The sequence below is a fragment of the Danaus plexippus genome, chromosome 28 (assembly GCF_018135715.1).
Source record: "Danaus plexippus chromosome 28, MEX_DaPlex, whole genome shotgun sequence".
NCBI lineage: Eukaryota > Metazoa > Arthropoda > Insecta > Lepidoptera > Nymphalidae > Danaus > Danaus plexippus.
The window spans coordinates 2139214-2158972 of record NC_083556.1 but is presented as its reverse complement, the minus strand read 5'-3'; the positions used below and the strand labels follow the sequence as shown (position 1 = coordinate 2158972).

The 19759-nt window shown below is 30.9% G+C and overlaps 1 protein-coding gene and 1 non-coding gene across 2 annotated transcripts; one reads left to right on the top strand and one right to left on the bottom strand.

Moving 5' to 3' along the window:
• The first annotated feature begins 4628 nt into the window (after positions 1-4628).
• LOC116776137 (uncharacterized) lies at positions 4629-16654 on the top strand. Its single transcript, XM_032669240.2, has 8 exons — positions 4629-4842; positions 5200-5374; positions 5532-5643; positions 6183-6254; positions 7277-7437; positions 8918-10466; positions 10872-10950; positions 12300-16654. Exons 1-8 carry the CDS (start codon positions 4824-4826, stop codon positions 16514-16516), a joined length of 6384 nt encoding a protein of 2127 aa, XP_032525131.2. The 5' UTR covers positions 4629-4823; the 3' UTR covers positions 16517-16654.
• Trnan-guu (transfer RNA asparagine (anticodon GUU)) lies at positions 5945-6018 on the bottom strand. Its single transcript has one exon. It is a non-coding gene; the product is annotated as a tRNA-Asn (tRNA).
• Positions 16655-19759: the final 3105 nt, after the last annotated feature.

Here is a 19759-nt window from a genome sequence, read left to right as displayed (position 1 = left end):
AAAATTATAAAAATCTTTAGCGTATTTTTAAATACAAAATGTCAGCCAGTCGCGTCATATTGCTAGTCTATTTCTACATAATTCTATGTAAACGAGGTGTTATATGATATATTATAGTTAAGGGTGAAAAGGGAAGCTTGCAGAGACCTACCTCAATGCGTTGGCAACACGCACTTTTCTTGTTTATAGGGTCCCGTTGTTGAATAAAAAAACGCTAGCTATATGTTTTTTTTATAAAAAATATTATTATATTATGATTTATATTACTATTATCAGAACGTACGTTGTATTGTAATTCTAAGGATGTCTGTTCGTCTTTCCAATGAAATCTTATAAATGAGTATTATTACTTATTTTTTTATACGATATAGAAAAGTTAAATTTTTTTTTTATTAAGAGATACAGCCTGCGTGTTTACCACATGTTTTTAAACTACATGCGAAGCGTCGCGTATCCCATTCGTACTTACTGGCTACTGTTATACGACCTTGGACGAGCCTCTTGATTCATTATTTTCTTTTGATTCTCGTATTATCTTATGAAAGAGGTTTAATTTGTTTTCTTGTGATATAAAATGATATAAGTATAATTTCTTGTTGAAGTTGAAGTTTGAAATCTTTTTGTATTTATTAAATTATTTCATGAAAAGCAGAACCTTTGATCTAAGATTTTGTTCTGAAAATTATTTCGGGTATGTATAAAAAGGATTTTTTCATATTTACCGGCGGTTCTATTATGACTTGACTTGATCACGTCTGTCAATCATCACGGTTGGTATAAAAAAAATCGATATTTACGAAATAGTATATAAAATAAAAAAATAATAAAACCGGGTAGAATAAACGAAAATATATCTTATTACGAACTTATATCTTATTACGAAAGCAAATATAATTACGATTTTATAACTAATGTTCAATATGTTCATTATATACAATAATAAATGTGTAATTTTTATTTCATTATCTACAAAATTGAAAATAATTTAGGTAATTTTATAATGAATATATAATTAACAAGAATTGTATTTTTATTAATTAATGCTAATAGATAATAATAATATAATATTTATTGTACGGAACCAAAGTCGTCGAAGTATAATTTTTTTGTCCATTTCTCGCTCGACGAAGGCGTGGCATCAGTCATAGGGCTGCGTTGTACAAAAATCAATAACTTTACCGATTGCGAAAGGTGTGTTCATTAGTTTGGTGCAGACAAATGTTGTTTTTAATATATATGTGTATTAATTAAAGCTATCAAGCTATTAAAATATGGATATATAATGTGTCATAACATTATTTATAAGTTAAATAATACTATCATAAGAAAGTCCGATGTTACACTTTATAGTTTTTATATTAAGAAATAAAACCTCTTTAGAGGAAGGTTATGATTTAATACGTCATCTATATATAAAAGTTTACGATCTGTTTGTAATTTCAAGTGGCTATAATTATATATGTATATAACTGGATTATATGAAGACAAAATTACCTTAAGATCGGCTAAGCAGATTTTGATACAACCTGTACTGTACTAGAAGTTTATAGAAAAAAAATACAATTAAATCAATTAGTGTCTTTAGAAAATAATGAACACAAGAATATTCGTTACTAAATAAAAATGAATTTTTCTATCGTTGATGAAAAGTAAGTGCTAAAACATTAATTGAATGTGTAAACACATCTTAACAATGGATTTATTTTAAATTTTTTCACTTATTTTATATTATATATATTACGATTTAATTTTTTATATTTATAAATATTATAAATTAAATTATCTAAAGTACAGATGATAAAATCGTTCGTCAAGCCGATAGCATTCAATCTCCTACATACTCCCTACACTTGTGCTTTAAAGTACCCTTCAATCTATAACAACGACATAAATCATAAGAAATTAAAGCCAAAATAATCTGACCTACCCCATATAAAGATCGCGTGTAAAACACACCAGCGGTGTTAAACAAAATGTCGGGACGCGGTTCACACAAAATGGCCGCCATGCGTGTTAAAAGTCCGTAATGACTATTATATTCAAACAAAGATGGGACCCTCTTTCACACCTCTTCTCTTTTTGATTCCTGCTGCGTTCACTAAGATATAAATTGACTGAAACATCAGAGGCATATTATACATAAATAATTATATATTAAATAGCATAATATGTATATATTTCTTATTAAATTTATTTAAAAATCTGATACATTTGAGTAAATTTACTTTATTTATTATACCGATTTCTCATAGAGTTACTTTCTGTAAGCACATTCTGTTTAATAACCTCACAAGACAATCATCTTATAAATTATTATTAATTAAAAATTTTATTATCAAGTTAATCAGAACCTCTGTGTAAATATAATCTATTCGTGATTCACTATTCAAGTGTGGGATGCCCTCACAATTAATTTGTAAACGGACCTGTTGGAAAAACTCGTTCAATGGATTTTATTTTTTTTTTGTACATTAAATCGTCGTCAATCATGAATTAGGTCAATTCTGTTAAAAATTATAGCTTTCAGTTCACATATTTAATTATAATACATACTGTGAGATTAAATAATTTAACATATATCTATTAAAAGCTACAAAAATATATTATATATGTGTATATAATTATACTTTTTAATTTAAATGCTATAATTTTATGAAACTGTATTTTATAAGATGCGCTCTAAAATAAAGTTTGATTTAAATCGAAAAGAGACCGAAGCCTTAATAAGAGTTAGCTCAAAAAAAAAAGAAATACCTACACCTATTCGCCCGCGTCAAAATCATAATTATGTAGATATTTTAATTAAATAGACATTTTTTTCAACAATCAGTTGAGTATTATATTATTCTCGCCATACGAATAAGAGGAATATGCGTCAATTAAAACTTAATGTAATACTAGAAAAAATATATTGTTTTGCATATACATATTTAATAAAAATTTTATTATAAAAGATATAAAAGTTTTATTATCACAATACCTATCTTTAAAGACTTGTAGATATTCCCTTCTGGATAATAATATCCGAGACTCTCTCGAGTGTTAGTTTAAATAAAGCTAATATTTTCTTATTTACAACGCGTTTTGTATGATGGAAATTTTTCATCTCGTCCGCCAGTGACCACGGTCGCTGAATAGCAACAGAAACGTCGGGAGCGTGTAGTTTTCAAAATCCGAAATATTAGTTCAAAAAATATCATCAAATTGTCTTAAATAAATTAATTGTTGAATGCGGGGAAATCAAATTTAATGCTAATATTACATTGGTTTTTACTAGTTAAATTAAATAAAATGAAAAAATACGAAATAGGTTTTCCGAATAAAATATCTTATTATTTGTTTACCCGATTTAATACTGGTTCAAAGACTTAACTTTTATGTTCTGTGGCAAATCTTCGTATTAATTTCATCATTGTAAACAGCCTTTTACTAGATCCTGCTGCTCACTTGGTACGTACATAGACTCGTAAATAAAATAATTTTGTATTTAAAAAAGAAAAAATTAAAAAATAATTTTTCGAAGTGCAAAAATACTATTTTATTCTTAGCAATAATAAAAATAGGAAATGGATTTAGAATTTACCTATTTTTGAAGAAATATATATATATATATATATACATATATACAACATATGTATTAATTTTTTTTTATATTTATACTTATGTTTTATAATATAAGAAAAAGAATTTTGTTTTATACATATAATGTCAACATGTTCAGCCTAGTTCTTGCAATTTTTTTGTCCCTAATAAATATGTACAAATAATTATATTGTTTATTTGTTATGGTATTGTCGGACCAATCTTCGGATATTTATATCTTGTGTGTTAGGGATAAGGCTACCTTAAGATTTGAATCACGACACACTGAGTAATATCCACATGTGTTTTTTTGTTAGTCTTGCCTAGTCTAGTCTAGTATTAGCGCGGGGCCTTACATCAATATTCTGGTATGAGAAATTAGTTTCTGCCGTACAGTGAATACCTTTTGAGAGCTTCAGGTCGAGGTAATCTTAGTAGTTCACCACTTTCGAGCAACTGAGAGAGGTGAGGTCCCACGTAGATTTGACAGTTATGTAATCGGAATTCAGTCATGGTCCAGAGACAGAAGGCGTGGGTTTGTTTGAAGAAGATCCATCTCGAGCTGACTTAAGATGACCTACAATAATATGATGTTCTAGTTAGTAAAGGTTATCTGGTAAAGTGTTTTTGAAAATATTTTGCATCAAATAACGAGAGGAGGCATCCTCGTCTCACGACTGCTGGGACTATATTGATTTTAAGATTCATTTACTTGGTATCTCTAAATAAATTGACATTTATAATACATAGTTTATAATTTTTAATAATCAAAAGGATCCTTTTTATTTCAAAAGTCATAGTTTTCGTTTAAGATCTATTAATTATTAGACAAAAATACTTTTATAGGTAATGTTCAGTTATAGTAATAAATTCCTATTATTATATATATTAATTCTTATATGATACATCTTTATATTTTCTAAGTTAATTTTATATTAAAAATCGATACGAAATCCTCTCAATGCTTCTCAGATATACAATTTTATTAATTATAAAAAAAATTTTAGACAGCATTGAAACCTCTTTGCGGGAGAATTCTGCTGGAAATAAAAAAAATCCTCTGTCAAAGCCGAACAAATTTTCATTACCGCAACGATGTCTCGGTTAGATTAAAACCAAAATGTAAAAAAATATATAACAATAACAATAGCCGCAATCAATAAATATAACACTAAAATGTAGAATAAAAAATAATAAAAAAAAAAAAACCAGAAAGTTACAAATTCAATTGATTTTCCAAGATGTTTAAGGATGACGATGGTACGTAAGTCTTTCGGGCAGTCCGGTGTAAATAATCATGTATTTATAACGAAATTAAAACTGGTTTCTACAGCGCTCGGAGTTTTTAATTTGACTAAGTAAATGAATGTAAGGATCTAGCTGTGACCGCTCGAACGCTTCACGCTTAATACATGTTTTGTTTTCACTCATAACCGATAGTTAGTATGCAATTTTTGAATTAGATACATGATAATATAACGTTTTGAAGTTGTTTAAATTAAATATATATATATATATATATATATATCAGAGCAGTTTATTTCTGTCTGAAATACGCATAGTCGGAAGTGACGTCAATACGAAGGCTGTATAATAACTTTGGTATTAATTCTGTAGACAAAGACGAAGGAGCAGCCTTCGGCATCACCAGGTATCAGTGCATGCCGTCGTTGGTGGCGTTGCAGCAGATGAGGAACCGTCTCCATCTGGCTTTCCTCGGCAAGAAGCTGATGAAATGGACTGCCTTGGCTACCGGCAGGGAGATGAGGCGGCTCGCCCAGGAGTTATACGAGTACGTATATTCTTATTGACAATGAAAAAAGTAAACAGAAGCAAAATTAAAATTATTATATATTTTATGAGGAATTAAATAAAATGTATATAATATCTTATGTATATAAGATATGTTTGCAATTAAATTTAAAGCTGTAATTTCATGTTTTGTCTAGCGTGTACGAGGGTTTCGGTGAGGAGTTGAGAAATGCCTTCATTCTGCTCGCCAGATGTCGCTACTTCTCTCCGCCATTAAACAGCATAGTCTTAGAAGATATTGGACAAAAGGTATTTGAATAGAAAGTGTAATTTTTGAATTCCGTTTAAAACGATTCGGTATTTATACTAACATCGCAAGTTTTTACACGAGTTTTTTTTATTGGGAATTCATAGCAAACGTATTTATAACTGTATTATTTGTAATAGTAATTAAACCCGTGCTTTAGTCGAAATTATAATTGATATTACATAATATATTTTTTTAATAAATTAACTTTAAATAAATATTCATACGAATGGCTATGAAATATATATATATATTTTTTTATTGTCAATAATAAAATATTAGAAATTTATACAAAATGTTTCCCGCCCCCGGGTGGGCTCGAACCACCAACCTTTCGGTTAACAGCCGAACGCGCTAGCCGATTGCGCCACGGAGGCTATGACAAACGTGTCGAAATTTTATATAATAATATAAATAAATCACAACATTCTGTAATTGACTTTATTATCTATATAAACGTGATAATATTGTATAATCTATTTGATAAATATAATTAAAAAATATTATATTTGTAATTATAAACATATTTGTTTTTTCCCAGGCTGGTGTGTTAGTACATCAGGCTACAAAGACGGTGTCGGCAGTGAAGATAGTCCAATTTGACATATTCGAGGTGAGATATATATACTTATATATAATTATATATAAACATTATATAATATTCACTTAAGTATAAATATTGCGTGACAATCTTGAAAATAACATAAATATAAAGATAAAATACGTCTGTCAAAGAATCGACATTAAGGTTTCAATAAATCATTTATATGCAAAAATCAAAATAAGAAATGAGTGTATTGGTGTCATTGTAAAATATTATATTATAAATCGATTTGTTTTGATAATTATCTACTTACGAACGATCCACATTAAGTCGATAGTAGGACTTTAAGTGGTCCCAAAACTCGGAGGTTGTCCGGGTGATTATTATTAATATTGAGGGTAGAATCCAATTTTATATAATTTCACTTACCAAAAACTAAAGCAAAAAGAAACTGAGATAGTATAAATAGGAAGTTTTATTAAGGCATCATTCTAATGATTTTTGTTATTATAATGATATGTAAGACTTTCGCGATTATTTACTTAAATAGTACTGATATTTCCGGATGTAATATTGGTTTTGAATTACGATAACTATATACTGTCGACGTTTCGGATACTTCGCATCAACCAAAAATATTTTTTGATGAGATTAGTCGTTAAAGTAATGAAAAAAATGTAGTGAATCCGAAAATATTTGTTTTCTTTTTTAATTATTGTACTTTGGTTTTAGTCATATATATATACAGGCCAAATAAAGGCAGAATTGATTTGTTTTTCATTGCTCGAAGTGGCTTCTAAAACGGGTGGAAATTATCCGATCACCATTTAAGATAGAATCGCTACAGACGTCGCTCTCCTTTTGGCCGTAACCTTTCGATAGTCACAGCTGGCTCTTTGTATTTTTACTTAAAAAATACTTACTAATGCAGAATCGTGGCAATAGTATAATTTACAATTAAATTTATATTTTTTTAACTATACAGGCTGTTCTGGCGGAAAAACTACAACATCAAATAGGATAATCTGCAAAATAGGCCCAAAACTTTTTTGTAAAAAATCTCGTTTTGTAACTTAACTGGTGTTTCACAGACTGAATATCCCCCTTATCCACATTTGGGATTGGAGAAAGGGGGACAGACCATATACGAGACGAAGAAAGCCTGGCTGGATCTGCTCAAGCGGCTTATTATGATGATGCAGCTCAGAGCCAGTTTCCTCATGGTGGAGCTAGCCCATAAAAATGCCAATAAGTAAGTACCGTAGAATTTCAGGATCCTTGGTGTGAAAATGCTTACATCTCTATGTAGATGGTATCTTTATCTTTGTCGCTGATGTTCGAAACATTAGGTTTAATTGTAATTCCTGATGAATTTTGACCTGATGAAAAGTGAATAACCTCTTTTATTATTTTTGGACAAAACATTGATTCTACTTTTTTTTTAATGTACAAATCGCAGAAATACGTATTCTTCTTGTATTTTTACACCAAGACTGTTTATTGTGAATTTAAATTTTATAAGGAAAAATACAACTCAATATATCGACGGTGTAAGGGGTCAACGTTATTAAAAGACTTAATTGTTTTTTAATAGGTTACAATAACGATAATGTCTATGAGAGAATTTGTATATTAAAAATAAAAAGCTTCTGGAGAGCAAATTACTTAATGTTTCATTAATGTCACCCGTAAACGTCACTTAAATTTTACGATTATATTAAAAATAAAAAATATATGCAGTTTGACGCTTGATGTATTTAAAATATGCGAATCTCGTAATTTTCGAAAATTATAATTAATCGATTGATTTTGTTGCATTATCGATTTTTTTTAAATTTCCAACAGACCCACGAAGCCGTCGATATATTAAAATAAAAAAATCGAGACAGATTTAATTCTTCAGTATATATCGATTCTTTGTATCCGTAGTACCTTTGTTGTTTTTAATAATCGTCGTGACGTTTAAAAGAGAGATAAAGATTTAAATTACACAGACAATAAAGAAATTGTTATTATTAATTTTAAATATTTTTTTTTATAAAGTCCGGTTCTCACTTTATAGTTTTTATATCGAAAAATATATTGTAATGGATTTTTTTTTTTAAATAGTGTACGTACTATACGTTAGGCGTGGTTTACACGTTGTGTTTCTCCTTATTGTCTGTGCCTTTAGTTTGTAGCTAGACAAGCCCTGAAGGGTTAAGCTGCCGATAATCTCACCCTTCCGTCTCTTAAGGACTGGACGGCGTACCATGTACTATACCATTATGGAACGCAAATAACAAAATGGCGGCTTTAATTTTTTTCATACGTGTAAAGTAAAACTAACATTTTATTGGATCTTGTGTCGGCAACTTTGTGTATGATTTTTATTATGAGCGTGTAAAAGGAACATTTTTAAATTTTTTTTTTTTTTTATATAATTCAACAATCAATGGAAATGAAATATGGCGGATCTCAGGTTGAAATAAGTCTTATGTTCTGTTTTCACACATCCTAGACATAATTATGATTATATTATACGATATGATATACCTTAAAATAATTTGTAATATGTATATGTATGTATAATTTATTGAACTATGTATATTATATCGATTGTATGAAGAAACAATAATAAAAAAAATATTTGTGAAGAAAATTCGATATTGGGAATACCGTACAGTCCTTATATGGAAGAGAATTGTAGAGAATTGTAGTGTAAAAGAATAAAACGAAATAATTTTCGGCAGGAAAATGAACGTTTTGGGAAAAGTTGTCATACCGAGAACAAATGTAACAATGGATTATATAAATAACGAGCTGGAGGAATATGCGAGAGAGGAGTTTTTTAGATTAAAAAAGGTTTTGGAAATTAAAAGGAAAATGTATGGAGATAAGGATGGGAAGAAAGAAAAGCCGAAGGACCCTGGGGATCTATCATTGTGTCCAGGTTGTGTTAAGGACGATGAAGATTCAAAAGAAGATAAGATCAAGGAACTACAGATTAAAACTCCCGAAGAGGATATGTCGGCCTATGGCGGGTTGATGCAAGAGAGCCAACTGAATGAACTAATAAAACAAATAAGCGAGGTCGTGGATACCACTAAGGATATGGATAAAAAGGGTCTGGTCTCAGCCAGTGTTGAGGATTTTATAAAGACCGCAGAGGAGTTGAAAGCGAAGTTGGCACAAAAATCGGAATTAGACGAAAAAGAAGATGTGAAAAATGTAGAAGATGAGCTGGAGAAGGTAGCAAAGGAACTAGAAGACTTGGATGAAAACCCTAGCATAGACCCGCAGATGGAAGACGATATGGAGTATGGTAAATTATGCGACTCGTGTAAAAACAAATGTATTATGAAAGATAGAGGTAAAGATAAAGATATCCAATCCGTCTTGTTTGACGATGAAGATTCAATAAAATCTACGGCACCAAGGACCGCGACGAACACTACGCCAGGGTCAGGACTATCTGAAGAGACTGTACAACTAAAGCAATCAAGCCAAGAGGAATTTCTTGATGATTCTGATTCCGATTTGGGGGCTTTTGAGAAGGAAGTAAAAGAAATCACCACAATCACAAGAACAAGAAACGAAGATGGATCGGTTAGTGTGCAAAAGAAAATTGTAAAAATTGAAAGACAATTTAGACCCGTTCGAAACCAAGGCTCTCAAGGTCCTAGCCGATTCGATTCTGGCAATCCATCGAGGAACGCATCCAATCAGCCATCGACTACTTCATCCCGGAAATCAAATCCATATTCGGGTTCAAAAACTGTTGGTTCTATAAAAGTTCCAATACCTTCTTATAAATCTATATTTATACCAAATAAAAATATAAGGAAGGCTAAGTCGGAAACATTTAATCATTACACCCCGATGTCTGATCCCATAGAAAGACAATGTTTGTCATCAGGAACATTGCTCTCAGCAGATTTAGATTTCAATATTAACCCAATGAGAAGTAATAATTCTGTATTCGGAGAAAATAGATCGAATTATCAAAATGGATTTTACAATCAAAGTCACCTAACAAAAGTTAATAGCTACCAACAGAAGAATGTTACATACGAAAGTTTATCGGATCCTGACAACAATAAAACGCTGTCGTCATCTGACGAGGATTTGTTTAGAGATAGCGGCAATAGTAATTCAATTTCCGATGCCACAGTTAATCCGAAATGTAATCAGAAACTAGGTGTGAGCGTGTCTTTTAGCATAACATCATCTTTTTCCTCCGCATTATCTTGTTGTTCAGTTATATTACATGAAAGCTACAAAAATAAAAAGAAGGAACAGTAAAAAATGTTACATATGTGTATGGAATTTTAATTTTATTGATAGTCATAGAATTGATGGAGTTGTGTTAACGGTTACTTAAACTATAATTACTATAAACATGCTGGGAATATTTGTCTGCAGTAAAATTATTACTCATAAAAGAATTACAAAGCCGAGAAGTTGTTCTAAAGCCTTGTTACATATGGCCTTTATAAGCTAAGGGAGGGAACAGAGAATAGATTAAGATAGAAGGCATAGATAACTTGAGATAATATCAAATTGTCAAATTTGATGACGTCGGTAAGGTCAGCATGCATAAAAAATCCGAAAAACAAGTGCAAGCTGGTGAAAATATCCAGCATTTACAGTTACAGAGTTACTAGACTAGCAGATGAGAAAAATATGACACGGAAATATCTCTAGAAACAAACTCTAGGCAATAGGAAAAAGAGTTCTACAGGTCTCACATTAATACAGACGAATGTCGATACGTTTGTAGCTGGTAAATTTAAATTAAAACTTTTTTTTTTTGGTAGATCATTATTCTTATGTGACTAGGACATTTAACGTCTTACTCCAAAAGAATGTAAGCATGTAGCATGGATAGTTTTTAACATGTGAAGGCATAGACTAAAAAGATTTTTAAAACCGAAGCAAGCACAAAAAAATAAAATTTAGAAATCATAAAATTGAATGCAATAAAAAGGACTTGTCTCCTAGTACTAAGTTTTTTTTTACATATTTGCACATACATATATGTTACCATGATTAGGTAAGTGGTATGATATATAGCGGTATAATGCTCTCAAGACATTAGATTTTATATACAACTTTATATTATAAAGCAGAATTTGATTAAGTTAAGGAAGATATTAGTGTTAAAATTTAAAAATTTTAAAAGTCCTTACCCAAAATTAAAATATATTTAATAGGAAGAAAGATGTGTAGTCCAAAATTCCAGCAGATTTATAAAAAAAAAATTAAAGGAATGAAAATTACACAAGGTTTAATTAAGAAGCAGTAAAATTTACTTATTGTTGCACTATTGAGGGTTATGTACTTATAGTTTGTGTGTACTTTCTTGAATAATTTGAATAATGCGAAGTGAAATGATTTCTGTCTAACGAAGATCAGCATTACATGTATGTTATAACAGTTTGTAGAAAAATAAATAGCCAAAGAGGATGTAGATGAGATGGGAAATTCAATAGTCTTTATATTTCATTCAAAATCTATAACACAAAGTTATTTGATAAATGTATTGTTGCGGATAAAGTTGGCCTATACCAGTCGTACGTGAATATATTTGAAAATTTTAAAATATCCCAAGGACAGATAGAGTAACCATAACCCATGATAATGAAGGAATAATTAGAAAACAAGAATTTATTATTGCTATAAGGAAAGAACGACATTATTCCTAAGCGAATGATAGCTAGCTTAGATGTAAAATTTCAACAGAAAAATAAAACTTGCCGGTTGCCAACGTTATACGAAGAGATACTTAAAGAGACGTCTCACAAAATACTGCAGACAAATTGATTATAATAGCAAATTGTTTATTTTTCAATTTAAATTTTCAACAGAAATTTGGTTTTGTGTACTGCTTATGTAACCGTTAACTCAAACCTCAGTGTGAACGAAACTAATGTATTTTCCTCTTTCAAATAGATTCAAAAACTTGATTCTACATTTTATTATCAGTAAAAAACTTTATAATATATTATAAATACCAGATCGAAAGACTTTCCTGCCTGTTTAGTCACATTAAACTTCTATCGTATATGCTTTGTTTATCTTCATATATTTTTTGACAACAATTAATTAACTAACCAATATGGAATGCGAAAGGGTGGTTATCAGCAGCTCCGACAAAACCTGAACCAAATATTAAGTCAAGATTTTATATCCGCAGGAAATGGAATGTCCTGGGGAAAGTGGTTGTACCAAGAATCAAATTAACAAGTGCTTATATAAATTCAGAGCTAGAGGAAATTGAAAGGGAGGACAACTTTAGATTGAAAAGATTCAAAGAGTTAAAGATTAAGAAAAAAAAGGAAGTTGAGGGACCAGCAGAAAAACCGGGACCGAAAGAATCAATAACGAATAAAAATGAGGATTCCTCTTTGACCTCTTATAAATCAGTAAGATCGGACAAATTTCCTGTGTGTGATCAAAGTTCTGTCTGCGTTTGTAAACCTGCTTCAGTTGGAGGCGATGAACTGGTGTCGTTGAAGAATATCGACTTTATAGACCAAAGAGACTTCAGCTTAGACTCTGTCAGAGCGAACAAAAACAAGAATGAAAATAAAACTGACAGTATATTAAAATTATTCCAAAACGAGAGTAGAAATTCAAAAATAACAACAATCAGGGAACTTAAAGATTTTAAAGAGGAAGTTTATGATGATGCAGGCACAATACCTTGTTCGTGTCAATCTAAATATAGAAAGAGTAGTATAACTACGGGTGAAGAAGTATGCTGTAGAAGAGTAAGTGAATCACAAAGCGAATTGTGGAGGCAAGCGTCGGGAGCGATCCCATGTGTTTGTAAAACTAAAGCAATAGAATTTATAGACCAAAGGGAAAAAGGAAATGATGGCAGCGTAAATGAACCGTTATTTTTAGAGCCAGACACCAAAAGTGCTTGTTGTAAGTCAAAAACACCGTCAATTGAATTTATAGATCAAAGAGATGCCCGTTTTGAAAGCTTTTCGAATTCAACAAACGGAGGCTCTCAAAATGACAACAGAACAACAAATTATTTCATTTACTGCACCATATCCATTGTAAAAGGAGGACGAAAATATATGCAACAAGCAAAACCAAGTTGTTGTCATAAATCACAACAAATTGAATTCATAGACCAAAGAGAGACAAACAGTGAAACTAAATTTGTACCCGACTCAAAAGCTGATTGTTGTAATAAATCACGACAGATTGAATTTATAGACCAAAGAGAGGTAAATAATGATATGAAGTTTGTTCCCGACGCGAAAGTGGATTATTGTAAATCACAACACATAGAGTTCATTGATCAAAGAGAGATAGATAATGAAATGAAGTCTGTTCCTGACTCGAAAGAAATTGAATTTATTGACCAAAGAGAGATAGATATTGGAATGATGGTTGATCCTGAGTCAGAAGTGAATTCTTATAAAACGCAAAAAATTGATTTCATAGACCAAAGAGAGATAGATAACGAAATGACATTTATTCCCGACTCAATACTAAATGATGGTAAAACACAAAAAATTGAATTCATAGACCAAAGAGACCATAGACTAAATGATAATATAAAATATATTTTTGACTCTTGTAAATCACAAAAAATTGATTTTATAGACCAAAGAATGAGAAATAATGTAACCAATGTTATAGATGACTTGAAAACCTCCTGTTGCAAATCTAGCTCGCCGACAATTGAATTCGTAGATCAGAGGGATCCAGGAAGAGTAGTCAATTTGAATACAAATAGCCCATGCTGCGGTGAAACAGACAAGGAAAGGGGTCGTAGAGAACAAACAAAACATAAGGTAGACTCAAAAACTTCCTGCTGTAAATCAATATCACAATCAATTGAATTTGTAGATCAAAGGGAAATAGAAAAAAATGGTAATTCAACAAACAGTGAAATGAATTCAAAAGAGGAAATGAAATATAAGCCAGATTCAGATACTTCCTGTTGCAAATCTAAATCGCATTCAAGAGAATACATAGACAGAGAAAATAAAAGAAACGAAGGTAATTTAAACCAAAATAATGTATGTTGTAAAGAAGAAAGTGAACTTAATACGAGGGATGTGAATTTAAAAGATAAAATTAAATTTAAGTCCAATTCAAAAACGGCCTGTTGCAAATCTAAGTCGTTAGATTTCATAGATGAAAGGAAATTATTAAAAAAAGATTCCAGCGATTTTAAAAATCGTGATACAGGAAATTATGTGTCCTTGTTAAAAAATAACAGAGATATTTGTTCGTCTTGTAAATCAAGTAGTTCGCAGTACGCTGAAAATAGTTCAGATGTAACACAGTCTTTAGACATTAATACAGATTTTAGTGGTTCCGTTTTCCAAAATCCAGAATCAAATATAGAGAGTTGTACTCAAAGTATTTGCAGCCACTGTTCACTCGCAAATAAAAACTTAACAAGCGATGACGCACTTAAGTCTCTGTCTTCTGATAAAAATTGTACTAACATATGTGAAAAACAATTACAGGATAAAAAAGGCAGTTCAAAACATATTTGTAAGGGACGTAAGGCAAAAAGTGAAAATAACGATATCGGCTTTAAACAAACTGTAAAAGAAATAAACGAAATGAAGATAACCTGCAAGGACGGCAGCTTCAAAGCTGAGAAGCGAATTAAGACAATAACAAATGAGAAAAACAACGTACCATGCGGTAAATGTCATTCAGAAAGTCTGGTTTACAAAAAACCAAGGAATGCGTCATTACAGAAATCAATAAAATCACTTAAATCAATAAATCTAAGTAAATTTAAAATATTTACATCCTGTTTTGTTTCCAAAGGAAAATCTAAAACGTCTTGTAGTGGAGTTTCTCAATGTTCAGAGGTAGATAAAAATTGTTCAGGAGTTTTAAATAAAAGTAATCCATCGACATCTGAATGCTCTGTTGCTTCCGTCAATTATAGTAATAGTGATAAAACGACCACTTGTTATACGTGTACAGGAACCCAAACAAACGATCAGGCAAAAAAGGTTCAGACATGTTCAAGTTTAAGTGGTGGGAGACCATCAAAAGTGAGTTCCAAATCTAGTATCAATATTAGAATAATCGCTAAGAGTGGCACCGTTACACCAAAGGAGGGCACAAATGACATTGAGGTCACACCCAGTGACTTTAGCATACTCAAGAGAATACTTATACGGGCTAGCAAGTCTTCAGCGTGTATTACGAAATCAAAAAAGTCGAAATCTAGTTCTAAGGGCAGTTGCAGTTCTAGTTTAAGTGCGAAATCGTCAAGTTCCACAAAAAGGGACCTATCTTCTTGCCCTAATGACAAGTGTACACGAAAAAAACCAAAGAAACACAATTGCCAACTCGAGAATAAAGAACCTTCTATGAAGAGTAGTAAGACGACAATGACCTCAAAATGCACTTGTTGTTCTGGGTGGAAAACTAAATCTTCCACTTCGATAGAAAGAGAACCCCCTCCCTGCCACCAAGAAATGCGTAAAGGTAGCCAAGATCAAACAAAAAAATTCAACTATTTTAATAGAAAAGTGAAAAGCGAAACAGTTCAATTTGGGCCGTCATGTTGTAGTGTCCGGAGTTCTGTGAAAAACGTGTCCACTGAATCCGTTGCCGATTCATGTAGTAAGCTAATTTCTAGAATCGTAAAAAAACATTCATGCGTATCAAATACCAAAACAAAATCGTCGCCCGCAACTAAACTTGATAGTAAACTCTGCACTTGTAATGACAAAAAGAGCGCTGATGCAAAGGAATGTATATGCAGTAAATCGAAAAGCACGCCACAGAAGACGTGTACGTGTAGTAAAACAAAGGAAAAAGATAAATGCTCATGTAATGTTAGGGAGAAGAATAAAAGTAAATGTACTTGTTCAACACCGAAGCAGTGCACTTGTAAAAGGTTACCACCGAAACGATGTCCAAGTGACTGTGACAGAATTTCAAACAGGCCAACAGAGTACTTGGACAAGCTTGAAACAAAATACTTCAGCAAGAACTGCTGCAAATCAGCAACCCCGAGTGACGTGCTATCATCTGGTAGCAACGATTCGAAAACAAATAATGCAGCCACACAAAAAAGTTCAAAGCATTCCTGCGACTCAGTCTGCTCCCAGGATAAATTTGTCGTTGAAGTTCCTTCTCAATGCTCGTTCTGTGGAATGAAAGAGGCTTCGACTATGACCAGAAGATCTGATAGGTATGATGTTAGGCCATTGAGATTACTTTCAAGAAGGAAGCCGTACTTTTGCTGTCAATCTGATACGGGGTTACTATCGCGCGCTAAGGCCTTAAAGATTAAAATTACAAGATGTCGTTCCGCGGACGATAGGAGACGATATTGCTATTGAACTGTCTCTCGATCTGATATTTTATACAATGCTATCTTATTTTAGTGCACCTCCCAAAACATTATGTTCTAGTACCTTAGATATATAACATTTGATTAAATAAACTTTACATAAATGATTATTGCAATAAATTTTTTAAGTCCACTATCTTCTTTTATTTTGAATTTTTACATTAATACATAGCTGTAGTTCCGCTGAGATCCTCCATATTAGATTAATTAAATCTCTATTAATATTTTAAATTAATCGAATGAAATTTGAACACAGATATCAATAATTATTCAGTTATCTTTATGGTTAATAAATGACACATGAGATGTGAAACGGCTGTTCCTTCAACGCTGAAGATATCGTTACGAAAGATTCTGACTGAATTAATCTACAAGGATTTCTCAATTCGTTGCTATAGTAGTTTACAATCGTATAGTGTTCCTGTTGTATTCTATAATTAGCTTAACAAAATCACAGCGATTTCATCAAAACGAACCCAGCATTTGTTTTCGTATACCTAGGGTAAGGAAATTTGAAAAATGATTAAAAAAAATCACTTTATACAAATCTATTTATGCATTAGTTTAATGAGTTCATAGATAAAAAAAATATAGACTGTTATTCATTTAAATGAAACTAGTATTATTCGGATATACTACGCGGTTTTTATTATTTAAAAACTACATAATCCCGACGTTTCGGTTACTTTGCGGCAACCGTGATCACGTCGGGATTACGTAGTTTTTCAAAATAATAAAATCCGCGTAGTATATCCGAATAATACTAGTTTCATTTAAATGAATAAAACTCGCGAAAATCTTAGATCTCATTAGATTGTTATTATTTATGTAACACTTATAATTTAACACGGGTATGTGTACTAAAAATATATAAGATATTTATATATAATTAATGTATACTGTTACAGCATAACTTATGGGAGACGCTTGGTATAAATTAGAGTGACTATTACGTTCGTTTTGTTTCAACTATCGCACAAATGTGTATTGTTTTTAAAGTCTTAGCGCCCCATTTGAGCCGGGTGCACACGTTGTGATACTAATTTGTAGTAAAAAAATTTATAACGAAAAAACTGTCCAATAGAAAAAGTAAAGAGTAGGAAGTCTTAAAGTGCGATGGACAATTAAATCTTGTGTCGTAAAATGGCGTGCGATACTTGATGCATTTTTTTTTTATTGGTAAATATTAGGTATGTCATATAAAAAATATAAGTAATTTACTTTAAGGGTATTTTAACAATATTTACTTTTGTTTAGTAGTGGAATAGTCTAAGTAATTTTTTATTTATTATTTTTTTTTTATGATAGTTGTATTATTTCAGCTTTAGCATGGAAGGGTTGGTTTAAATTTTAATGATTTATAGCCGTATCGGACATGAAGTTAATAAATATAGGAGTAATATGTGTAAGATTATTTTCTTGGACATTAGTTAGATAATAATGGTGTAAATTTAATCAACTGTGAAAGTGCGGTATTAATATTATATACGTTAATTATGACTGTATGGATCGTATCTCAGGTAATAAAGGGTAATCTTGCTGCTTGACTTATTACCCGATTGGAGCTGGATGGAGGGGGTAACCGCGATCTTATCTAAGATAGTAATGGACGAAGCATAAAATTGTTGATGAATTTTAATGTATTAACATGTCATTTAAATCGAAATTTAAATATCTATGGAATTTTCATTTTTTTTTTTATTGTATTAATGAAATGTTTATTTTTAAATAATACTTGGAATTTACTTGTATATAGGCATGACTCAATGCGTAGACACGCGTAATATTCAGTCTCGATAAATATGTACAGAGAATTAATTATACTTTAAGTTATTGTTTTTATGGTTAATGTGATGTAAATTTTAAGGCCAATAAGTTAGAAAAAAATATACAATACTAGCATCGGTTAGAATGTGAATTTATAAAATTTTTAATTAATTTAAAAAAAATTAAGGGGTTTCTTGCAAAAAGTTAAGTTTAGTTCCTAGGTTATTTTAACTGACTTAAAATAGGGAGGTTACTGATTGAAATAGTTTTTTTTTGTTTTTGTGTTGATGAAAATATTTCATTTTTTTTTCTCCTATTAAAAAGAGTCCACTGCATCGATGGCCTCTCGGAACTTCTGGCTGGTCCCAGAGTGTAATGTCAAAAGTTTATATTATATTCCACTTTGTGTCTGAACTGGATTTATTTGTTGTGCATCAGTTGTATATGAAAAATGTTTTACGTACGTTAAAACCGTTCTGTTTGTGTGTAGTCCGCGCCTTAAACCCAATTGTCCAACGTCTAGACGCTGTCTGATAATAAACGTGGCGAAATAATTAGCATCACTAGCATACCTTGGATGCGAATCGCAGTAATTAGATGAGTGAAAAAAGATGGATGTCGTCTTGTTGCTGTGCGATGAGAGTGTTACAGGGTTGGCGATGATTTTATATTTTGTCACAAGTCATTGTTAGGTTAGGTCGGGTCGTTGTTAGGTTAGGATTACGTGATGTATGAAAAATATAATACTGTTCTGTTTTATTTAAAGCGTCTGTGTCCAATGGTTTTTATTTAAATCATTAAAAATTTATGGAGTTAAATTATATTTTATATATTGAGTAGCGCGCTATTGTATTCTAATACACTATATATAATATTGTGATATAGGACTAATAATTCTTTTGACAATTTATCTGGTTTTTTTTATTTATTTTTATGTAGGTACATGTAGAATCTTAAATTATATTTTTCTACAGGCTAACATATACATTCATATCCGTCTATCTTTTTTAATATGAATTTAAATTTATTTCTTAATTGTATACTATTCAGTCGACAACCTGATAGTTGGCATACTATTTGGCATCGGTCGAGTTGTACGCAGACGGCACCCTGTTTGAACTCACAATTATATATAGATGTGGGTTACATTACTCTGTTCAGTTTTATTACTTTAAATATATTTCACACGCAATGCAAGCCATTCGAACAATTTAAACATATTATAAATTATATCAAAATTGTAAGCGGAAATATATTCTTTTGATTTTACATCCGCTGTCAGTAGCATAGTATTGTTTTGACCGTATCACAATTAACATTAGATATTATGCAAGTTTAATTAAATATTTCAGTTTACTGAACGGAAATAAAATTAATTCATTTTTTTAAATTAAAATCTTTTGATGACTTTTTTTTTTAATTTGAAATATATACGTAAGTATTTATAGACGTATAAGAGAAAATA